The sequence below is a fragment of the Mustela putorius genome, unplaced genomic scaffold (assembly GCF_011764305.1).
Source record: "Mustela putorius furo isolate JIRA1106 unplaced genomic scaffold, ASM1176430v1.1 tig00000580_pilon_pilon_pilon, whole genome shotgun sequence".
NCBI classification, from domain to species: domain Eukaryota; kingdom Metazoa; phylum Chordata; class Mammalia; order Carnivora; family Mustelidae; genus Mustela; species Mustela putorius.
In genome coordinates this window covers 3,206,792-3,232,099 of record NW_025421423.1, presented here as the reverse complement: position 1 = coordinate 3,232,099, position 25,308 = coordinate 3,206,792, and the positions used below count along the sequence as shown (strand labels likewise).

The 25,308-nt window shown below is 38.3% G+C and overlaps 1 protein-coding gene across 2 annotated transcripts in view; it reads right to left on the bottom strand.

Moving 5' to 3' along the window:
- Positions 1–25,308, bottom strand: part of NCBP1 (nuclear cap binding protein subunit 1) — a 39,424-nt gene that overhangs the window by 1,237 nt on the left and 12,879 nt on the right. For both annotated transcript variants that reach the window (XM_004747660.3, XM_045081607.1), the window contains 17 exons: positions 24,919–25,040; positions 23,145–23,214; positions 22,016–22,231; positions 18,471–18,568; positions 17,663–17,726; positions 15,955–16,065; positions 15,093–15,157; positions 13,580–13,642; positions 13,256–13,330; positions 10,995–11,098; positions 8,874–8,996; positions 7,586–7,688; positions 6,677–6,770; positions 5,879–5,982; positions 3,812–3,926; positions 822–950; positions 154–267 (listed from right to left, as the gene is read on the bottom strand). In XM_004747660.3, the coding sequence (XP_004747717.1) occupies positions 154–267; positions 822–950; positions 3,812–3,926; positions 5,879–5,982; positions 6,677–6,770; positions 7,586–7,688; positions 8,874–8,996; positions 10,995–11,098; positions 13,256–13,330; positions 13,580–13,642; positions 15,093–15,157; positions 15,955–16,065; positions 17,663–17,726; positions 18,471–18,568; positions 22,016–22,231; positions 23,145–23,214; positions 24,919–25,040 (1,770 nt within the window). The remainder of the gene's footprint in view (positions 1–153; positions 268–821; positions 951–3,811; positions 3,927–5,878; positions 5,983–6,676; positions 6,771–7,585; positions 7,689–8,873; positions 8,997–10,994; positions 11,099–13,255; positions 13,331–13,579; positions 13,643–15,092; positions 15,158–15,954; positions 16,066–17,662; positions 17,727–18,470; positions 18,569–22,015; positions 22,232–23,144; positions 23,215–24,918; positions 25,041–25,308) is intronic.

Sequence of the window (25,308 nt, the reverse complement as noted above, 5' to 3'; positions counted from 1 at the left end):
AAATACTCTGAGCCATTGTAGGAACAAATGGACAGTAAAAGGGCCTTACAGGTACTACAAAACCTCCTGACAAATCTGACCGTTTTTTAAAATGGACAATTCTTAGGGCTGAGAACAGTGATGGTTATTATCTAACCAGAGTTTCCCACAAACCTGTAAGAAGATCTGCTGGAGCCTCTCTATACAGTTCTTGTACCACGGGGTTAATACGCTGGTCCCATCAGTCTCGCATCGTACTAAGTGCTCAGTCAAGATCATGATAAAACGCTGGAAAGGGGGTACAAAGTTAAAGCAGTGTTACAGGAAGAATTTTTCTACTTCAGAAAACAATCACATTTTTGACCAAGAGACCTCAAAGGCATTCCTGTTCCACTTGGTCTTCATGGTGTGTATCACCAACTTCCCTAAGTCAATATATGCTGTCAGTCTAGAAACACAGACCAGTGCTAACATGAGCGTATCCTTTTTTTCAGTACATGAACAGCTTTAATATCTAGATTACTATGCCCTTCTCAGCATCTGTTTTTAAGGACCTAATCAGAAATGTAGGTATAAAATGATCAACAATTGGGAATAACTGAATAGAGAGAGGTACTTAAAGCATCCTCGCACAGTCTGAGAAATGGTCCTGTAAGAACGCTAGGCGAATACCGCAGACTGGGGGGTACACACGGTTACCTTCAAGTAGTGAACTTTTACTTCCTTTGTAAAATTTTGTATTTTAAAGTTTTATAAGTGATTTTTACGATTAAAAAATTTTTGAAATCTAAAGAAATATTTAGATTTTTTTTTTAACCTATCAGTGTCCCAAGCCAAGATACCTGGAATATGACGAGGAAGAGGTTCTTCTGTTCACTCTGAGCAGATTCCACTTTTTCCTGCAATCTTTCTATTTGTTCCTCCAGAGCCCCATCTTTCCTATCACTGCTTCTGTCGTCATCGTCACTTCGCTGCAGGAGGCACAGGAACAAAAGGAAAATGCCATTTTGAATTCCAGTATGCCAAACCTCATAAAGGAAGGGCAAGGGTGTTCTTGTGTCTGGTCGAGGCCACTTGAAGGCTGGTATTCTAAGGTGAAAGTACTCCGCTCCCCTAAATGCACACACATACCCCAACAGTCCTGGGGCACTTAATCCAGGCCAGGGAAATTTGGGGGCAACTGTCTTGGATGACAGCAGGTAGGCATGTCTGCATTCCCAGCAGAAGTGAGTTATAGGACGACCCATTCAGGGAGGAAGTGTGTGTCACATTTTTCTTCCATTCAAAATGAAAACAGCTTTAATTAAGCTCTACGGAAAATGTAGATTCTTGTTACTCACCATCATTATGTTTACACATTTGCTGTGAACCCTGAACCACTGCTTAGGGAAGGACAGGGTTAGGTTCTTGGGAGCCTCGTAGCTTGTATCTGTCACCTGATCGATATATAACCTTATGTGTGTTTCTGTTTGAAGATCTCTTAATATGTTTTACAAATAATTATCAACACAGTTCTTTATACTCAAACACTGCCTGAGAAGGACTGAACGTCTTCCGGACCCTGAGTAATGGGACCATAGGTCTCTCTGGCTTTCAGCCTCACAAGAATGTCTTACGAATCCACAAACTGAGCTGCTCTGCACAGCACTACAGCTGTTACCTGAACACTTGATGGAAGAGCCTCAGGGACAGATCAGTGGATTCCCTTTTTCTGGATATAAGATGAGGATGTTGATTTTGAACCCTGAGCTCATGGTGAACAGCACTGTTCCTGCCGGCCAAATGAAGCTCATCTGACCCATGTACTTTTACCATCAGACACACCAGCCCCCCTGCACTTAGCAACACTAGACAGCATTTCAGCCCTATGCTTCAGGGCCATTTTCAACAGTGAAGTCACCAAAAAAAGCTCAGATGTGGCACTAAATACACCCTGAAAAGGATACCTTTTTAAAATAGCACGAGACCTAAAACAAGAAGGTGGCGTACAGCCTTGTTCAATCTTATCTGAGAACAAGCTCACTGGACAACACGAATTTTTCACTGCTCTGCCTATGTCTGAATGACTGGAAAAGCACTAGGGAGTATAGATTTTGAGGGCACAAATTTTAGCAAGTTTGCAAAAACAGAACCTGCAAATAATGATAGCATATTCTTTTAACTCTACCACTGCTCATTCAACAAAATTGATGGCCAGTGAAAAGACCAACTGTGCTTTCCAGTCCCATACATTGCTCTATGATCCTTTCAACCAGAACCCCAGAGAAACAGCTCGTCAGGCCTGCATTCAGTTTGAGAACCTGCTCATCCCTGCAATGATTTAGAAATGGCTCCGACTACATATAATAACTCAAAGCAGACTGTTCAAAATTCTGCTGGCAAAGACAGGCTCAAGACATCCCTGTTAAGCTTTAACAACTCCCTTCCAGCTCACCCTGAAGAACTCAGAACATTCACAGGTGTTGTCTTTTTAATTTAGTGGTTAGATGACTTCCCCAGTGTCACAAAGCTAGTAGGTGGCTGAGCCAGAACCCAACTCCAGGGATCTTACGGACCAAGGTCCTTTGGTCCTTTGAGCAAGAAGGCAGGCATCACCAGCCCTGGAAAGCCTACTTCCTTCTAGATAACATGTTGTTGATAAGGCCCCATCTGTGATGGTCTTCTCCCTTTTTAGCAAAATTATCAAAGCCCCTGTTTTTATAGAATTCTGCTTTTGTCCCTAATGTAGTACCTGTTATGGGGTCTGCCTTATTATGTTGTACGCAACTGGGTAGATGCTGGTTTTTTCCTAACAGCACACTAAGGTTAGGATCGAAGTCTACTACCTGGTAGACCTTTCTGTAGGGAGAGAAATGTTACATCAGTCTGTCCTGCCCATCACAGTAGCCACTAGCCATACATGACTATTGAGCACTTGAAATGGTGTTGGGGTGACTGAAGAATTTTAAATTGCTCTTCATTTTAATTAACTTAGTTACATGTAGTTAGCAGTTACTGTGTTGGACATCACCAATCTAGAGAACAGTGTGACATGAAGGAAAGGCCCTGAGACTTGACAGGCCTGGATCAGATCCTAAGCTGTGTCATTTACAAACCATGCAAGCTTACTTAAGCAAGTTACTTAAGTTCTCTGAGCCTCAATTTGGACATGTATAAAATGGGGATGACACCATTTACCTTGCAGTATTTTAAGTTTGTCAATGTGCGTTTATATGTGATACATACATGTATGTATGTATGCATGGAGACTAGCACTTGAAACTGCTATATGTTCATGTAAGTCATTAAATTTGTTTCCACCCACTCTGGTAAATATGCTGCGACAACACTGGAAAATACTGTTAGTAAAAATACTAGGAATACTATTCTGTAAAATCGTGGAACGCAGCTCACTATTTCCACCCAAAATGGCGAACCATACTTAGGGATATGAGAAGGACTCTATAAACTGGGGAATGACGGCCCATCCCTCCCCACAGTACAGGGAAGAGGTACACAGTCTTCTCCCTGTCCCCTCTTGCACCAGAAACTCTTATTAGAGGAAATACAAGTGTCCTCTTTCCTTCTCTGCCTTCCCCTCTGGGAAGGCAAACAAGCTGATCCAGAAAAACAAGAGAAAGGCAAGGTTTGTGGCTTCCTTCCAGGTTCATCACAGTGTGGCAGCAGGGAGCAGCACACCCCCAGGTCCATCCTCTCCCTCTACTTCTACAACAGTCTGTGTAATCTGGCCTCAGAAAAAAAGAAGTTCCTATCAAGGTAATGAACTTTGAATATTTTTAAGAGTTTCTGGCATATTTTCTTTGACCATTTACGAATCGACATAAAGACTTACCCGTTTGTGTTGCCTTGCAAGTTTTTCTTTCGCCTCTTCCAGCTCTTTCTGGATTTTGAGAACGTGTTTGTTCATCTTACGAATCGTGGAGTGCAAGATTTCCCAAACAAATAATCTTAAAGTAACACAGTGTTTAGTTCATGTATGTTCAAGTACACTTAAAAGAAAATAAGATCTCTTAGCTCTTATAACCTACTCATGCTGGAGGTCTTCTTAATAGGCAGAATGGTCCTATTTCTCCAGCAATACTGAAAATTTTTTTTTTGTATTATAAATTGTGCAAACATCTGCATCTACCCATTAGACTCAGGTAAGCTTTTTGAAGGCAGTACTGGGTCCTTGTCATTTTTATTTCCATCCCCTACTAGAATGCATAAAAGGTATGTGTATGTACTCAATGAAGTGAAATGACAAACTAGAAAAATATATTTTTTTATATTTATATATTTTAAATATATATTTTTTATTTTATATATTTATATAAGTATAAATATATATATATATAGATATATTAAAAACAAAAATGTATTTTCTCTCTTCTAAATTTAAACATTATGTATTGGAGTTGTCTCAAAATGGAAACCTAATCTGAGGCTCATTTCACATGCTTTAAGCTACTTAACTATAGCATATATTCAGCCAATTCTCTAGAACATTTAAGAAACTTACTAGTTCACAATAGCTATCAACTGCTGGGCTTTCAAGAATGAGATGAATTTTATGTGTCCGGTTCTGTATCCGCAAACTGCTCAAGCATGGTCACTTTGTAGGTGCTTTAAAACGTTTGTTGTATAAATGGTTTATTTTTTGAAGCAATGTCTTAACTATATCTGTCTACGAACTAGTTCTTCCTAACCCCAAGATAAAGCACAGAAGAGGACTTCCCTCTAAACATTTTGACTTGGATGAGGACAGTTTCAGCGCAAGATAATAAATCAGCCAGTCATCAAACCCAGTCAAGAGCATTAGTGGACAGGGTGTAAGAGCAGAATACTTCAGCTCTGGAAGGGGTGGTAGGGAATGCTTTGCCGAGTTAGGAATCCTTGAGCTTAGGTTCAAGAAGTGCTGGAGCTTTTGAGCCTGTTACCCATTCAAGAATGCCCGTGTTTGAATTCTGACTCTGACTCTGCTTGGACAAACTACTTAAACACTCTGCAGCACTTTCCTGTTTTGTACAATATAGATACTGTAACCCCCTCTATAGTGTGGGGTGAGGATAATGGCTACCAAATAACCTGGGCAATCAATTTTATGAGAGTTTGCAAATACGAGAAATGTCATTGTCTTCATTTATGAATGCCAACCTGGCTGAAATGGTAACTTTAAATCAAACCCTTCCAACCTAACAATTAAGTTCATTTCAGACCAGTGTCCTCTGCAATACCAAATACAATGAAGAGGATAAAGGCTGTGTGGATTTTTTGATCTTTATAAGCACTATTCCTTTATTTCCTGTTTTGAGACAACTACTGTTCCAGTCCCAATCAGTTTGAAAGCCTATGAACTCACCTCATGAGTAAGAACCAAGCTTAATGAAAAGTCTCTTCCTGCAGGGCAAACGGGCCTAAAATGAATCTTCTGCATTAAATCTAGGTTTTTTGTGACTGAGGTGAGACACCCTCCCCTCCCCACGGGCACTCAGGTGCCCATCAGACTTCTCCTCAGTCCTTCTGTGATGTGTCCTTACTCCACCTGACTTTGGTTTCGCATAGCTCCTGGAATACATTCAGGTCCCCAGTTGCGCTGGAACCCTTCCCTATATCCCACTGTCTAGCTCAGACCCTGACACACAACCTGGTCTTCCCTCCCAAGTCTGGATCCTTTATCAGCAATTCTACTTGTCTGGCTGGGTCCTGATTCGATTTACATGTGTGTCCTTAAGAGACACTGCAAAACTGCCTGGCTGTGTATTCACACTGTCCAGGAATCTTTTGCCAAGCCCAGTCCTATCAGATCGGACCATCGGTACATTAATGATGTCTGAGCCAGAATTTGGAGTTCATGTATGAGACCAAATATAAGTTAATTCTTAAAGAATACAAACTTTGTAAAATAATCCACACTTACCTAGTAAAGTCTCGAGATAGTTCTGAAGAGAAGATCCAATTTGCCACTGCAGCACAGTCAACAATCTGTGTACGGATCATCTTATCTACTAGTACAGCAATCATCTACAATGAGAAAACAGCTACTAGGGTAAATCACACTTATATGGAATCCCACCCATGCTACAAAACCAAAATAGAAAGTCTGAAATTCATTTTCAGTGGTTATGGAACAGATCAGTTTGATCTTTGGGTCTTAAGCTTTATTCTGCTTTCTGCTTGGCTCCGGTACTTACTATAAGACAGCAAGAGAACTATAATGCCAATAACAATGCAGCAAAAAGAAAAACTGTTAGTGGTAACACCTAAAATTTTTTGAAAATATTAGAGAATACCAAAATATATAAACTCAGCTGAATCCTTAAATTAAAAAATCTAAGGATGTTTTATTATAAAAAAAGTGTCAATATATTCAATTTATTTTAATGCCTCTTTAAAACTATAGTATGAAAACAGTAACTTGAGTTTTGAGAAATCCGGAGCTTGTTTGTAGAAATTGTGTAGACTTGACAGCTATTTCCTTACCCAAGTGGTAGACTCTTCTAAACAACAAGCATTCTTACTACATATTTAAAAAATGTGTTGAGATATTATAGTCCAAAACCAAATCATATACTTGCTCTTGAATTAATCAAATACCATGATTTCTACAGTCTTAAAAAAACAGACTCAAATTTCATGTTTTAAAACAACGGTATTAATTGCCTTATTTTTATACCTATATAATCAGAGCCTCAACATGTCTAATTAGAATTTTTACCTGTGGATGGTTCCTCCAGACTTCAAACATAACTCTCAGAACATGTAACTTTCCTTCATCACTCTCTGCTAGGGTTTTGAAGACTTCATGAAACCTTTTGACAGTGGGGGTAAAAAAAATACCACATAAAAACTTATTCATTAAGGATTTTAAGTTTTTCAAAGCTTTTTTGATGCTACTCAATTTACAGTGTAATACATAAATACAAAACTGAATGTTAACCATTAAGGAAATAAAGGGTATGATTAGGAATTTATGGTTTGTATGAAGTTTGCCACAAATCCTAGATTTTCGATACACCACTGTTAGCCTAGGACTATAGTTAACTGTGTATCTAAGACTAGGTGAGTGTTAACGAACCGTCTCCAAACTCAAGATGAAGTATCCTGCCTGCACTTTCTGTGGGAACCCTGCAATAGAGACTTGAAGTTGAGATGGCTGAGCAGCCCAGTTTCTCTGCTCAGCTGGAGAAGTATCTGTATGCTCTTCCTGCTTCTGCATTGTCTGAGGAGTTAGAAAGCTCTGTCTTCAGTACCAACCTTTGGGTCACTCCCCAAAATGTAGCTGGCTCGATTTCTGCTTACCTTCCTCTAGGAAGATGTTTAGACAGGGTGGGAGCTTCTTGACGATATATAGGATTGTCCTATGGACCCAGGTTTCTCACTAGTTTCTCTAAAAGTCTACCTGAAAATAGGTACCTGCCATGTATATAGCAAACTGTCCATACAGACTGACAGGAGCCAAACAGGATGTTAGTACTACAAACCAGAACCGCTGTATTGAAGTATGTGATGATACTATTAAGATCTTCATGTTCAACAATTTTAGCTAAAAATTACTATACCACTGGTATACACCAAGCAACATTCCGAACCCTCAAAATAGAGTACGTGTTCTTGTTGCACTTACTTTGCAAGAGCACTAAAGGAGTGGCTGAATGATTTGGCTGCCAAGTGTAGCAGAGTCTGTACAAAGACCTCGATTTTCAAAGGGTTAAAGCTGAATCCTTCATCTGAAAAATATTCCACAGTAAGAAAGCTAGAAAATTTAAGTATAGCAAGTCCTTGGTCCATCACCTAGAGTGCTAGATGGATGGCATGCTCACATTCAGGCATTAAGTCAGATACGTCAGTCATTTCTCTGCATACTGATGAAACAATAAAAGATCACTGCTGATTTCAAATACTCAGAATATAAAACTAAGCATAATCTTAATTCTTAGTTTTTTGGGATTGTTTCCCTCATTCTTTTATATGATCCATTTCTTTTACAAATACAACATAAACTTTGTTCATATCTCTCTGTATGGTGGTAAAATAATATATTAATAAAAAATTCAGTAAACGCTTAACAGTTAAATCTAAGTCTTAAGATGTCTGACAACGTCTGAATTCACGACCATCATTTCAACATCTGCTTTCTAATTATATCTTCTATCATAATACAAATTTCTTACAAAAATCCAAACAAAATCCTAATAGTAAGTAACCCAAGGGCCATTCATGTTTTATTTTGATTAAATCATTTACTATGCATGGGTCCTTATGTAAATCTCTAACAAAAATTTTTCCCCGAAATGTCACCTAGTTGTCCTAGTAGGCTTTTTACCTGTTTTACTGATTTGTCTCTTCTGGTGCCAGTATCACATTATTCTAGCTACTGCAGTTTTCATGATATCTTTTAATAAATGATAAGGCAAATCCCTCTCAAAATTTTTTGACTTGTTCATTTACTGATTCAGGTAAACTTACAAATCTTTTTGCCTATTTTGCCACTCTTGCCCAGAGAAAAACCTAGGGTTAGGGTTGGAATTACATGGTACATACTCAGTATGTGTTGAACATTCTTATTATAATTGTTTAAAAACTGGTGAAAAACTCAACTTTATAATTCACCAAGTCCTCCCATTCAGGAACCTCTCTAAAGTGAAAACGGGAAATGTTTAAAAATTTCTAAATGGTAACAGCATATTTTATGTTGTGTTTAGTTTCTAAACTGAACATCAGCTGTCATAGGGAAGTGAGGTCTCACTTTACATAATGGAGAAAGTAGCAGGGTTCTAGGAACTGCAGACACTGAGCAGGCCTTTGGTTAGGAGCAGCTGTTGAGAATTCAGAGGAGCTCACATTCTGCCTTCTCTCTATGCTGTACGCTGGCCTGGGCACAGCGCCCCTGAAGAAGTACTCAGTCCTCTTACCGTCATCATCCTCCTGGTTAGGATTTGGCACATCTTTCAGAATGCTGAAGATTTCATCATTGGTTGCTTTACTTTTAAAGGCAACAGCTAAACAGAGGGCAACTGAGTGTCCAGGAAGAGAATCTAAGCACAGAATGGGGAAGAGGGTAGATCAAGTTTTAAGACTGTTCTTGTAAATAGTTAAATAACTAAGAAACTTCCATGACTGTCCTTTGACAGTTCTCAAATCCCTAGGCTTTTATTAAGCCAAACATCTGAGACTCGATGTATTCCTCTCATTTTGGTTAGTGCCCCTTCTTCCTCCTTTTCCCTAAGACAGTGACAAATAAGTTTGAGTCTGAAGAGGGGAAGGCCGTCAGTTTGATAGGTTTTTTGCTTTTGTCTTTTGCTGAGGCCATACACTTGCATCTGTATAAGCCAGATGCTCATAGGCTGTGACTCCATGTATTTAATACTATTAGTTATCTGTTGAGTCCTTAATTGTATAAAATTTGCACTAATATATACTGTATGGCATCACCAGGGCAACTGCAAATCTTAACATAAGGCTGACAAAGGGGTAACAAATAAAATGACAATCCTGACATAGAACAGGAGTTGCTAAGCATTTTGAATGAAGTCAGTTACAATAGGTTACATGTGCTGTGTAAGTTTTCTTTGGAAGTGGGAGAGAAAATAATGGAGAAACAGAAAATCCCATCACTAAAGAGTCTATATTGTATTGGAGAACCAAGGCAGTCACAAAAAAAGTAGCCAGAGCAACACAAAACTGGCTTGATAAAGGTTAGTATTCATTGGAGAGGAGCTTGGGACAGACCCTAGAGAGAGTACAGGAACTAAAGAGAGAAAGGGCTTTCCAGACTGAGGTTAATGGCACAAATAAAGGCAAAACCGAGAACCATGAGCCCAGAATAAATAAAAGAGGAAGTGGCCTGGCTGGAGCAGGAGTCCACTTGGGAAGAAGTGACAAATGGCACAGTAGAGACAACTGTTAGGAGGGCTTTAACTATTAGGCTTAGCTGCTTCTGTGGGGAAAAAAGAAAGCTCAACATTCAACGGAAGTTTGAGCTCTTGCTATCAAAGACTACCTTATGGTTCTCTGGCCAGTATAAGGCAGAGCTCAGAACTCTGCACATGTGTGTGCTGCCGCATTAACTTTGCTCTGGCAGGAAAGCAAAGTGGGATGAGTCAAAGTGGCTTGGTTAGTAGGGATGGGTGTGAGTTGGGGCTCTACCACTCAGAAGCCATTTCACTCTGGCTTCACCTCTCTGAACAGATTCTTCATTGTAAAATTGGTATAATAAACACACTAATTCTCAGAGCTGCCTCAAGGATTAAGTGGCATAGTGGCAAAGGAAATGTACTCAGCATTGGGACCAACGGAGTTCACTTTAAGGAAAACAGGTGTAGTGTGAGGTGGAGGTGGAGAACGAGGGGCGCAGGAGAAGGCAAAGGAGGGGAGTAAGTTTCAAGATGTAGGAACTGCTACACACCATGAAGTGGGAGGCTCACAGAGGAGCCATGTGCAGTGCCATCTGTGAAGACTCCGCACCCAACTCTCTACCAGCGATCACCAATGCACACCTTACCTTCCTTAAGCATAAGGCACAAAATGGCATATCACAGTATAGGCGCTCTGACTCACAGCGTAATCTCAGACATGAGGTAACCAAAAAGTAAGAAAACTGTATTTAAGAATTGACTTCTAGAGGCATGTTGCTGGTCAAAATACAGTCAATGTGCACCTATGTTCCCACACCTGAACGGGTACCACACGCTAATCAATTCAGATAATCTCTACCACCGTGACAGATACACTCATTTTAATAAGTTCTGGCTCTACATTCAACTCGCTATACTTAGCACCATATTTAAGATAATCTCATGGATATAACATTATAAAAAATATTAAGGAAAAAAACTTACAAGCCAATAAGTAAACCATGAATCTTTAAAATGATGACAGGGCAAACAAATAGCAACTAGTATTTCAAACAGACAAAATATAAACCCAAGAAAAGAGAAAGTTCACTTTTTCTACCTTAAATAACTGATTTCAGAGAATATTGGTATCAGTACGTTTAAAAAAGACAACGGGATGAATTGTATTCTATTACTTACTGCTACTTTCATCTCCGTACTTGTAAATGCAGGTTGGGTTTGCAGGACATAGAGCTGAGAAGGTAGGAGGAACAATATCTAATATACGCTGATGATAAGACAACCTATAATACAAATAAGAGCCTCAGAAAATACTGTTCATCAGTTCCATTATTTGGTAACCTCCAATTTACCAAGAAAAGTCCCATCTCCAACACCCTGGACTCAGCTGACAGCCAAGAAGCCAAAGGGGAAAACAAGTCCTTTAAGCTTTTGTCTATGACAGCATACTGAAACTCAGGCCTTCTTCAAAACTTACTGGTTCACAATGAGGGGAAGCCTGGTGACCAAGGAAGTGGAGTGGTATTGGGGTAGGGTGGGGAGAGGGGAGTCTCCATGATGGAAACACTGATTCTACTGCAGCAAATAAATGTATTATCAAGGCTAATGGGAGCCAAGTTTTCTACTGCCTGAGAAGGTATTTAGAAATTATGGCAAAGGAAAGGCTAGAAAAAAATGAAGTAGAGTTGGAGGGATACACACACCTTAGTCAATATAAAAAGTTGTGTGTGTGTATGTGTGTGTGCATAAATGTATATACTATCTTTGTCCATCCCAAGAACAATGAGCCCAGTAAGTATCCAGATCTTGGTTCCTAAATACTATACTTCACTATTAAGAACTTGGGCTCCATGCGGGGTGCCTGGGTAGCTCAGTTGGTTGAGTGTCAGACTCTTGATTTTGCCTTAGGTCATGAGCTTAGGGTCCTGGGACTGAGCCCTATGTTGGGGTCGAGTCTGCTTGTCACGCTCCCTCTGCCCCTCCCCCTTGCTTGTGCGTGCTCACGCGTGCATGTGTGTGCTCTCTCTCAAATAAATAAAATCTTAAAAAAATCAAAAACAGAAACAAAAAACTTGGGCTCTGTGACTAGATGATTCCAGGGGAGGGGTAAGGAAACACAAGTTGAGCCTGGTACAGCTTATGCCAAATAAGGAAATGCTTAATGAATGGAGGGGGATGTTAAGAGGGGGAAAAAAAAAAGGACCCAGGAGGCACAAGAGACTCAGCAGTAAACAAATCAGGGGCAATTTAGGCATCAAAATTATTAATGACAGCAAGAGATTATATTATAACTCACTGAAGGAAACAGAAATCCGTTAGTCCCTATTGGATATATAAACACAGGACTAAATAAATAAATGGGTGAAAAAGGATACTGCCTTCTTACAGGAGAATACCAACTAATAAATGTTGGGAAAAAATGGAAAAAGAATCATTACTTGGCAGTCATCACAGTGGTGGCAGATAAAAGTAGCTGTCAGTAGACATCTGATACAGAACAGAATAGGAGTATGATCTCAGGATATCTCCCACAAAATATTAATCAATCACAAAGGGAATAATGGTGAATTTAAGGTGGAGAAGTGTGGCAGCCACTGACACGACCAGTGCCCAAGGTTAACATTTCCAGGGGTGGGCTCATGTGGCCCTCGATGTGATGCATGAGGAACACTACCAACGATGCAAGTCCTGAGTCTGGTCAGGAACACACGTGAGGGCAACTCAAGAAAGAAAGGCCTAGATTCTTTTAAAACATGAAAGACAGGAAAGAGTAACTGGTCAAGTGAGGAACATGAAGGGAATGACAACTAATTGCTACTCATGTGCTCCTGATGGGATTCTGGCCCAGTAAAGGCAAAGACATTATAGTGATGGGTTGGCAAGGTTTTGTCTGTGGGCTGGGTGGCCGTATTCCTACACTACAGCCGGTTTCCTAATCTGGAGGACTGCATGCTGGCCATGTAGAAGTGTCTTTGTTTGGGGGAAAGATACAATGGATTCTTAAAGGGCAAAGGGCCATCACCTCTGCAGCTTGTCTTCAGAAGGTTCAGAAAAAGACCAACGTGATGGGTGTGTCCACACAGAGAAGGGAAAAAGAAGTGAACATGTGAACAAGTGTGAAGTGTTAACAACTAGGGAATCTAAATGAACAGGATACAATGTTCTTTGCACTATTTTGGCAACTTTCCTAAAATATGAAATTATTTCAAAGTACATTTGACAAAAAAATATTGGCCTAATTCACATACAATCCAGATGGCATTGCTGCTTAATTTTCTTTAGCCTGAATCTTCACTAAAGACTGAAAGGGAAGAGAGGCAGTACTTGGATTCAAAAAATGATATTCCGGACATACATCACACATGCAAAGAAGAGACACTCCCCTCCTCTGTCATAGAAATTAGGAGAACTAAGTTAAGGAGAAAACACAAAGAACTTACCTCATACATTTTTCTAGAACTTCTCTTACAAACTTTGGTTTGGGACTTTCAGGATCTTGAGTAAGACAATCTGACCTAATGAGAAAATTAGTTTTATAAGCTCTTACACATAATCTGCACTTACACCTAATGTGTACTTAGCCATAATGAATTTCCTTGTACCTACTAATTCTTTCATTACACACACACACACACACACACACGTATAACAGAAATAATTATTTTAGACTGTGTAGGAGATTGCTTTTATGTTATAGCTTTAAATATTAAGTTTTATTATGACAGACTGCAGCTAAAGGAATGATAAAACATACTACCACTTACCAATCTTCCCAGCTCCAACGAAACTGGAAGTTACTTAGATGATGGGAAAACCAATTAATAAACCTATAGAGAGAAGTGGGCAGGGGGTGTGGGGGAGAAGGAAAAGGATGAATGGTTGCACTTTGTAACAGGAACTTATATAATCCTTCAGACAAATAAAACCCTACTTTATAGGGTTAAATGAAAAGCATATGCCCCTACCAAAGCTGTATCTTCTGCTGTCACTTAGCCTTTTCTCTATAAATCCTAAAATTCATCTTCTCCCCAAAATAACAGTCCCCTATTTCACTCCTTGTAATAGTACTATCCTTTTTAAGCAAATAACAGATATGAGTACCTGTTTTGTGCCAGGCACTATATATACACATGTGTGTATATGTGTATCTATCTATCTATATTGGAAATCTCAGAATAACTTTCAAGTAATGTACTATTTCCCCCCATTTCACTGACAATGAAACAGACAAAAGAAAAAAGATGAAAGGAATTGCATATAAAACATTTTACAAGTGGCAGAACCAAAGTGTAGTTTCTCATCACATTATACCCTTTTTACCACAAACAAAATATACCCCTCTTTTCCCCTAAAAATATTGATCTAACTAGCTAGAAATCACCTTAGTATACTAGTATACTTAGGATACACAGTATAATGCTGTGAAATTTTAAGAGCCAAATATATATCTGCTGAATTTCAAATGGCATAAATGTGATATCCAACACAACTCCTAGTTTTATTAATTAGATTGGGAGAAAAAAATCAGAAGACGCTTTCTTAAAGCATGTCCCTTACAGATCTGTAATTGCAATCACTGAAATTACTCAGGATAATAGGTGTGACATACAACAGTGCTTACTGATAAGTTCAGATATGCAATCTGAACAATGGACATGAAAGATCATGGTGACTGGGAAATGTTCAGGACCTGTCCTGATCTGATCTGGGAAACTGACAGAGGTAAGAAAGAGCACCGGGGGTTAAAGGTGGTATCAGGCCTCCCCCAAAGGCAGTGAGGCATGTGATTACTACTCCTCTAACAGTCCAATATGGTCTTTTATATAAACTGAGTTTTCAAGGTCTAGTTATGCAGAAACTAATTATTTTAGAAGCAGATACTATCTACAAACAAAAATAATATATTTATACATAACAAATATACAGTATTAGATTCTGCTTCTGCATAGGTGATAGTTAATATAAAGCCCATTTAAAAAGCTTTCATGTCCAGTTACAAAGGAAAAAGTATAATTATACCAAAGCACCAAACAAGTAAACAATGAATGAAATTAAAACCTCAGCATGGCCATCATTTCATACTGAAAGCTGTACTAGAAAGCATAATGTTACATTATGAGTTTTATTATTATACAGAAGATTATTTGGGGGAGGCAAGAAAGAAAAATCAACTTAGAACTTCTAAAAAGGCAAATGTTTTACTGACCAAAATTTTTTATACGTACAGGGAGTAGAAGCTGCTATCCATCAGTATAGGAAATAAGGCAGTTACTGTACCTGTCCACACATGTAGTGTTCATTGTGTCCAAACGCATGTATAACATTTCAGTTGCCTGTGCAAGCTGTGAATTTGAGGATAAGGAAAACTACTCTCCATCCTCTTTCAAAATAAGTTGTGATTAAAAAAACAAGATTTCTTAGAAGTCTGTATAATGACTAATAATGCTCAGCATCTTTTCATATAATTGATTTTTTAAAAAAACATCTATGAGTTACCAATGATGTATAATAAATCGGAACTGCATACACCCATAAAATAAGCACAGTGAATATTTCCATCACCTCTCCTCTAAACTCTCCCCATGCTCCTTTGTAGTCCTTTCTTCCCCTCCTCCCCTGTCACAGTCTGCAAGCAAATATTGGTCTGCTGTGACCGGGTCACTTTGCATTTTCTAGAATTCTGCATAAATAGAGTCATATAGTATAAATTCTTATTTGTTTGGCAACTTCTATTCAGCATACTTATTTTGCAATTCATTCAAATTGTTGCCTGCACCAAAAATTTGCTCCTTTTATTCCTAAGTAGTATTCTATAGTGTAGCTATGACAAATGTGTACATTCACTCATGTACTATGGATATTTGGGTTGTCCCATTTGGGGTTATTATAAAGTTTCTATGAACATTAATGCCCATTAATGTTTCTATGGACATTAATGTAGGGTAATGTGCTTTCATTTCCGTTAGGTAAATTCCTAAGAATGGCTTGATTGTGTTTAATGTATGTTTACACATATGTTTAACTTTTGAAGAAATGGCCAAACTTTCCATGAAGTGATTTAAACCCACAGTAAGAAATATTTAATAATCTTTTAAAACCAGGCCAAAGAGAGTAAGTTTAAAAGCAAAGGGAAGGATACAACTTGGGGGAGAGAGCCGGGCTGAAGTTTGCACAGCTCGATGAGCAGCGTTGTGTACATCACATCAATGTGCGGGGGAGCTGGCAGCTGAAACAGCTCTGCAAAGATCACCTACAAAAGAATCATGAGTCAGAACTCAATTCAACCAGGACCTTTGTACTTCCATCAGAAAGACCTCAACATTCTAAACGTAAACTCTAACTCCATGGCATTCATAATGAAAAAATAATTACTTAAAAAATAATTACGAAATGAAAATTTCGTCTTTCTGTAACTCAATCAAATAAGAATATGCAAAAATTAATGCTTATTTGATACTGCCAAAGAATTATGCAATTAAATTCCAACTCTGGAAGTATCAGAGGTGATTCAGGCAGGTGGTCCACCAGGGTGTCATTCATAGAAGAGTAAAAACTCTCACTAGATTTTTGAGAACAGGAACTGAGGATATTCCAGGCTGCTACTTAAAAACTGGTACCTGGCCATCTCTTTGGCAGTCAAGATTTCTTTGCCAAGACTGTTGTTCAGAAACTTGTTTCTACCCTCCCTATATAATTCATGGACCACCTATCTAGAGTCTAAAGCCTGGTCTTCATTCTTTCTTCTCACTCACATCTCTCTGTAGTTCATTCTGATGAATTTTTACATGTTTTGCAGATTTGAAAACATGACTTATATTTTGCATTTCAAGAGATGTGTCAGTGAGTCAGGTTCATAGTCTAAACATACCCTCAAGTTGTATAAAGACAGGACAAATGCAGTATTTCTAAGAAAGCACACAAATGCATTATGAATAAAAAGTGAATCTGAAATATATCATAACTATGCTCACTTTCATGAGTATTTTAACACAAGGGAATAATGCAATCAACAATCTGACTCACACATATGTCAAGTGAAAACACTGTTTTTTAGAACAGAAATCTCTACAAGGTGTTCAACTCTACTACTACTATCACCCTTCTTCTGCATGACTTAATATGGGGTCAAAAGCATAATTTCTTCTTCTTATTTCCAAAAACAATGGGCTTTTTTGATTTCTAGGAATAAATATTCATACTTATCCCTACCTTGTGATACAGAGAATATACTAGTAAAGAGTATGCTAGCAATAACAGGCCAGATAAACACAATTAAGGATAAGTTATTTGCTTAAAATAATATAATATTTTATTTATTTTTAAAAAATATTTTATTTATTTATTTTACAGAGAGAGAGAGAGAGGACACAAGCAGAGGGAGTGGCACAGGGAGAGGGAGAAGCAGGCTCCGTGCTGAGCAGGAAACCTGATGTGGGGCTTGATCCCAGGACTCTGGGATCATGATGTGAGCCATAAGGCAGGTGCTTAACCGACTAAGCCACCCAGGCACCCCAATAATACAATATTTTAAAGTATTCGAGCCAATTATACATCTGATAAGTGGACACAATGTACTGACAGGACTGGAGGTAACTTACACTATCCATGAATGAAGACATACTATATAATTTATGGGCAACACAAAATTCCATTTGGTTCAACCACCTCTTTTCACTTTACTAACATGGCTAACAGAGCACCAAAACTAACAGCAATTTCCTTGCTCCTGTGTTACTTTTCAGTACCTGACAAGTTGCAAGGAAAAAAAAAAGCCAAGAGTCCTTTACACTTTAAAATCAGCAGAAAGATTCTGAAATTTAGAAACATGCTCCATGTGGAATGCATACCTCAACTATATGGTAGTTCAAGGGGATCTTGTTCTTCCCTGGATAGCTCACCAGTTGTGCAGCGCTACAAAAAAATGTTAAGTGAGGTTTAATAAGTATAAAAAGATAAAAAAAATATATATAGATAGATAGATAGATATCTCTATATATATGTATCTCAAACAGGCAACTCTAAAAGCAGCACATTTGGATTTAAGGAAAAGAAATCTTTTCTGAAATGCTCTAGATTTCGTACTTCACTTAATTACAGTACATATTACTTTATCACAAGGAAACTCTTTAATGCAGCCCCAAATCCTTGAAAGATCAAAAAGAGTATATTCAAATCTACTAACTTTGAAAGTGTTAATAGGGTAGACCACTCCACAAATAATGAAAAATCTTTCACCTTTCCACCTTAAAATCTAAACCAAAACTTTCCAAGGCTCAAGGAAACACTAAAAATAAACTTTTCCAAAGCATGATATCTAAATGCTAGAAAGCTATTAATATTCTTTTATTCTCATAGCATTTATACCAAAACCAGTTGATTCCAGTTAGTCTGTCCATAGCAGATGTCAAATATCCACACACAAAAGCTATCGTGTGCACATTACTATAAAGCACCGCAGTGTCATGAAGTAGCCAGAGAGATACTGTTTGAGTGTAAAAGGCCGTGGAAAAGCAAAGACGTGTCTTTAGAGATTGGTCTTATTGAGCAAGACAGGGCATCAGAAGAGAGGAAGTTTTTCTTACACTCTTAACATATATTTTACCAAATCAAAATTGCTACTTTTTCTCCACTCAAAAAGTTACCATGAAATCTTACCAAGTTTTCCTTTCCTTCCAGTGGGACTTAATGATGCAGTGAAGATTCTCTTCTATAACAAATCTTTCAACTGAATGACTCCCTGGCATTACAGGACCCTGGAAAGAAAACCAAATGTATATACTACAAATCTAGAAAAAGATACTGCCTTTCATTTATCCAACAAATATTTGAGAGCTTATTATGATCAAGAAACTACTGGGTGTTAAAGATAAAAGTTCAGAAGTATGAAAACTCCTATCCCCATCATAGTCACTTCTATCGAATACAATTAGAATGGCAGTTGCAGTATTTCCGCTAGTGCTCCGGACACCATACCATCATCATCCATCTCAAACCAAAGAGTTCATATTATTAGCTCTATATGGTTTGATTTTTTTTAAACACGAGGTAGATTAACTTCTATAATAAATACGGAAAGAGGAAAAATTTTTATTTCAATTACTGTATAGACATAAAAAGTCATACATTGCATTGAAAGACAGCCATACTCAGGACACCTGGGGTAGCTCAGTCAGTTAAGCGCCAGTCTTTGGCTCAGGTCATGATTTCCAAGTTCTGGGATCGAGCCTTGCATCAGCTCCCTGCTCAGTGGGGAGCCTGCCTCTCCCTCTCCCTCTGCCCTTCCCTCTTTACTTGTGCTTTCTCTCCAATACATAAAATCTTTAAAAAAAAAAAAAAAAAAAAAGACAGCCATATTATATTGTTTAAGAAAATGGTTAAAAAACGTTACCTGCATGTTTATTATTCTTTTTTAAGGTATATGCATAACAAATAGGTTCAAAGAGTTTTATTTTTACTTATTATTTACTCTTGTAGACTTTTAATCTCTATTAATTTTAATTTTTTCTAATAAACATTTTTTTCAAAGACCAAAACAAAAGAACCAAATCCTTTTCATTTTTAGGGGAATAAATCTTTTATATGTTTATACTCTTCTGGCAAAGGAATATGCCACATTAGAGAGGCAATACCAATTAAGTATACATTACTTAAAAATTAAGTAGAAATACACAAGCAACATCAATTAAGAGAAAAACATTTTGAGGTTCTATTCTAGTTTCTCTTGTACAAACAAGTGCCTAACTACAAAGATTCTAGCCATCTTAAACGTATATTAGATTCCAATTAGATATTCCTAATTAGACCATTACATAATGTCAACTAAAAGCATTTCACTATATATGCAGTATAGTAAAGTGGGTAGCAAACTGATAATTCTGTAAATACAACTGATTATCTGACAGTGTTTTACTCTGAGACCAGTAAATACTAAATTTTCACTGCCCAAAAGCAATTTACGGTACAACAGAAAAGAGAAAACACAAGGAAGAAAATGCCATGTTTGATCTCAGATGGCAATACTGGTTCTCAAAACGGAATAATTTTGCCCTCAGGGATCACCTGGAAATCTCTGGTGAGAGTTGTGGTTGTCACATCTGACATTTTCCCTCTACAGGCTGCTGGTAGAGGCCAGGGGTGCTGCTAAGCATCCTACAGTCACTGGACAGCCCCCCACCACAAAGAATTCTCCAGCTCCAAACGTCAACTGTGCCAAGGCTGAGAAACCCTATTCTCTGCTGACTAGGATGTACTAAGCAATGGGTACGGTACTTTAGCAGAACTGATCCAGTCTTTGCCATGCTTGCTGCTGGAATGTTCAAGTTAAGACAGTCATTCAAATGCAAAGATATAAAATAAAATGTGAAAATATAAACATAATAAAAATAAATAAATAAATAAAACATAATATTATAATAAAATAAGTAAAAAATACATATAAATGTGAAAATATAAAATAAAATGTGAAATTTTATACCAAAAGTTAATATCAAAATCATACATTTTCTTGGGCGCCTGGGTGGCTCAGTGGGTTAAGCCGCTGCCTTCAGCTCAGGTCATGATCTCAGGGTCCTGGGATTGAGTCCCGTGTCGGGCCCTCTGCTCAGCAGGGAGCCTGCTTCCTCCTCTCTCTCTCTGCCTGCCTCTATGCCTACTTGTGATCTCTCTCTGTCAAATAAATAAAATCTTTAAAAAAAAAAAAATCATACATTTTCTTAATTGGTGAAGTGTCATAGCTGTTAACACCTTGGCTTCATAATAAAGAATATGTATATTTAAAAACTATAGTCAGCTTATACTCATCTTTGAGGTTTTTAAATTAAAAATATTTCTAAAATATTTTAAGATTTATTTACTTAAGAGAGAGAATGAATGAATGTGGGGGAGAGGGAGGGGCAGAGGGAGAGAGAGAGAGAATCCCAAGCAGACTCCATGCTCACTCAGCACAGAGCCTCATGGGGCTTCATCCCAGGACCCTGAGATCGTGAGCTAAGCCTGAAATCAAGAGTTGGATGCTTAGATGACTGAGCCACCCAGGGCCCCTAAAAATATTTCATAATATTTAAAAAAAACAATTACATAGTACAAATAATAAGACAAGCTGTGAGAGTTAGAGAGAGATAGATAATCTCAAAAATTGGGTATTTTGGGGGGGGTGCCTGGGTGGCTCAGTCAGTTGAGTCTGCCTTTGGCTCAGGTAGTGATCCTGGAGTCCTAGGACGGAGCCTGACATCAGGCTCCCTGCTCAGTGGGAAGCCTGCTTCTCCCTCTCCCTCTGCCTCTACCCCCACACCCCTGGCTCTGCTTTCTCTCTCAAATGGATAAAATCTTAAGAAACCAAAAAAAGGCCCAAAGAACAACAAAACCAATAAACAAAAAAGCCACCAAAACCAATAAACAAAAACCAATCCCCCCCCTAAAACTTGGGTATCTTTCTTAAAAAAAGTCTTATTAATAATAGCTAAAATTATTGAGCACTCATGTCACATACCGTTCTATGCATTTTATGCTTTAGTAATTCAATCCTCATTAAAACTTTATTAGAACATACTTTTATTATTATTCCATTATGAAACAAAGGCAGAGAAGAAAGTAACTCACTCAATCAAGATCATACAGCTAGGATCTAACTAAACAGGATTAAATCTCAAACCAATGTGGCTGGTTTGACTCACACCTGTGAGTCAAACTCACACTTGTGTGGCTGAGATGGTTGGGCATCTGCCTTTGGCTCCAGTCATGATCTCCACGTCCATGGGATTTCCATGGAATCTCCATGGGATCGAGCCCCATGTCAGGCTCCCTGCTCAGCAGAGTCTGCTTCTCCCTCTCCCTCTGCCTCTCCCCCTGCTTGTGCTCTGTCTCTCTCCCTCTCTCTCAAATGAATAAATAAAATACTAAAAAAAAAAAAAACAAAAAAAAGTTAAAAAAATAAATAAATAAAAATAAAACCCAGACCAGTCTGGCTGCAGAACCTATTGTACACTGTACTCTCAATCTACTTGCACACGCTGAGCAGAATTTCTTGCATAATGAGGAGATACCATTCACTAAATTAAACTGCTAACTTCACTGCTGTTGGTCCTCTCAGATAATAAACCACTCGAAATTAAAATGTATCACAGGCATTATTCAGACAAGAGTAGGCCACAAGTACAATGCAGTACAAGCCCTCTGACAGGAACTTACAGTTGGTCACATACCTCGGGATCATCCGTGTAATCAAACATTCGGAAGATGACCCGTGGCATCGGGTACACGGAGTCTTCCGTGTGAGGAGGTGGCGTAAAAGGAGGCAGGTTGTGCTGCAGTGCTTCACAGAGGATGCTGTCAAAGGCAAGATAAGGTCTTAGGATGTGCCGCTCCTGCCAGCGATCCTTTTTCAATTTCTGAATCTGGGCCCACAGGCAATCTAAATACTAAAGACAGATTAATTTTTAATAATTAATATATATATTTGGAGGTACATAAAAATTAACATTATGACTACGTAAACCAAAAACCATTACCTTATAAAAGACAGGATACAAGAGTAAGCTTGTTCGCAATTAAATACAGTACAGAGGAACGGTGCTAAGTTTTTGTTTTTAATTACTTTATAAAGTCTACCTGTCTGAGGCTGTGACCACTTCCATTTTCAAACAGGGCATTTAAATAAAAAATAACTAACTGGGGTGCCTGGGTGGCTCAGTGGGTTAAGTCTCTACCTTCGGCTCAGGTCATGATCCCAGGGTGCTGGGATCGAGCCCTGCATTGGGCTCTCTGCTCAGCGGGGAGCCTGCTTCCCTCTCTCTTTCTGCCTGCCTCTCTGCCTACTTGTGATCTCTTTCTGTGTCAAATAAATAAATAAATTTTTTTTTAAAAAAATAAATAACTGTAACTGGAATCATACAGAACAGGGAATGCTTTGATTACATTCTAACACTTATTAAAAATGCACTATATGCCAGGGGCACCTGCATAGCTCAGTCAGTTGAAGTGTCTGACTCTTGATTTCAGCTCAGGTCATGATCTTGAGTTTGGGGGATCAAGCCCCATGTTGCGCTCCATGCTAAGCACGGAGTCTGCTGGAGATTGTCTCTCCCTCTCCGACTGCCGACACTCCCTGACTGACCCCAACCCCTGCCCCTGCACATGTTTTCTCTCTCAAATAAATAAAATCTTAAAAAAAAACCCCACTATACACCTAGAGCTATGAGGAGCTGGACCACTGATATGATATGTGGAAAACAAGCTAATGTATATAAACGGAGTGATCTGACAAGGTCAGAGATAAGAATTTGCTCAAGAGCTGGCTGTGCTTGTATCCTGAGACGCTGAGAATCCACTCACCTCTTCTTGTGGGTGTGGTTTCTCAGCCGTCCATACCTGTAACATGGGCACATGTGTCTTTTGGCGTCTTCTAAACATAAAAATAAAAATCTATACTTAGGTTTCTAACAACACAGAAAGATGTTCAGTTGCTTCATAATTATTTAATAAAGTGCAAATTAAAGCAGTAAAGTAACATTTTTACCTATCAGATTGGCAGATAACAAAAATTTTGATCATGTATATTGCTGAAATGTGGGCAAGCACACAATTTCAAACACTGCTGGCAGAGGGATTAATTGTTATCATCTCTTTAGACGAGATCTGGAAGAGTATAATCTCTTTGGAAGGCCGTTTGACTAAGTCTATCAAAATTAAGATTGTTAAGACACTTCAACCCAGCAATGCCTTTTCTAAAAACTCCCACTCTCCACAGATATATTATCTTACATACATGAAGACACATACAAAAGGATATTCACTGAAGCACTGTTTATAATACCAAAAGACTGGAAATAACCTAAATGTCTACTAACAAGGGACTTGTTAAATTACGGTATGTTAAAAGAGTGGAATAGTCTACAGCTGTTACAAAAGAATGAGGCACGGACGCCTGGGTGGCTAAGCTGGTTAAGGGTCTGCCTTGGGCTCAGGTCATGATCCTAGTGTGCTGGGATCGAGTCCTACATCAGACTCCCTGCTCAGTGGGGAGCCTCTTCACCCCTGCTTGGGCTCTCTCTCTCTGTCAAATAACTAAATAAAATCTTAAAACAAACAGTGAGGCAGTCCTATGTACTTTTATGCAATAAGTTCAAGTTATATTGAGTGGGGAAAAAGAAAGCAAGTGAAGAACAGTATGTATACCAGACTACCATCTGTATAAAAAAGGGGAAGGATATATACTCAAATGTTAAGATATTCATATTCTTTTATTTTTATTCTTTTGCAAACACCTACATTCTAAAAAGAACCAGTATGACTTTCAAAAACATAAAAATGTTAGAGATTTACCATTTAAAAGTAACTTAAGAACAAAGGAGATTTTTATCTTTCCATTTTTTGTAGCTTTGTTTGTAATTGACTGATTAACAATATCCAAACAAGTTACCTAGTGATAGAATACAAAACTTAAAACAAAATTATTTTGAAAGAACTTAAGGGGACACAAAACCATTACCATGCTGCTGGTTAACTGCTAGATTTATGAACAAGCCCTATTGTTAGTATTATACCTAATAAGACAAACCAAGTTTTTGCACCACTTGGAAGAAAAGGTAATAAGAGGACATGAGACTATTTTAACTGAAATGTGTCATATTATTCAGGAAGTGTGCACTGGGTAGAAGTTAAGAGCCACTGTTTTAAGGACTTGGTTTGGGATTAATTTACATGAAATAAATACATTGCATGTGCTAACCCTCTCTCTCCAATACTGTGAATCAGTAGGTCTGCAGGTTGGGGTCGGAGCCTATTTAAGTACCATTGGTGAGTCTATGCATACTACGATTTGAGAACCACTATGTGAGGACAAAAGATATTTTATGGCTTTGCTAATATGTACCAAAGCGGCTTAAAAGGAGCTATGTTATCAACTCCTTTGGACCAGCAAAGTAAGCAAACGTTTGATTACTCTGAGGTCTCAGTAAATTACAACAGCAGGGGAATGAAGTTACTTAGAGGAAGCCATAGTGAAACCCACAGCTTATCTTTGAGAAATGAAACTAACACGGCAATACTAACAGATACAATACAACACATTCATCTTATCAGTAAGAACTATGAGCTGTGTCCTTACTTAAGATAGCTTTCAGTGTTAGCGAAGATGCGGTCCATCTCTGCATCTTTCTTTTCGTACAACTCCTTTCCAACCCAGGGCAAAGATGACAGAAACGCATAAACATACCAATCTCTCCGCACCTGAAGAATTTTTAAAAAGGCAAATTTAAAATATGTCCTAGTTAATTTTCATTCATATTGTGTTTACTTTTGAATGAAATCCTATGGAGGCTTAAGTAAGACACCTGGTTTAATCAGAGCATTTCTACCTTTTATTAGTTTTAATTTTATTGGAATCATTTGAATTAACATAGAGATACCACGAGAACCCACCACTATGGCAACTGACTTAGCATGTAGATATTAAGAATCTAAAGTGTGATAATCTACTGTTATCTTTTGGTTTTGA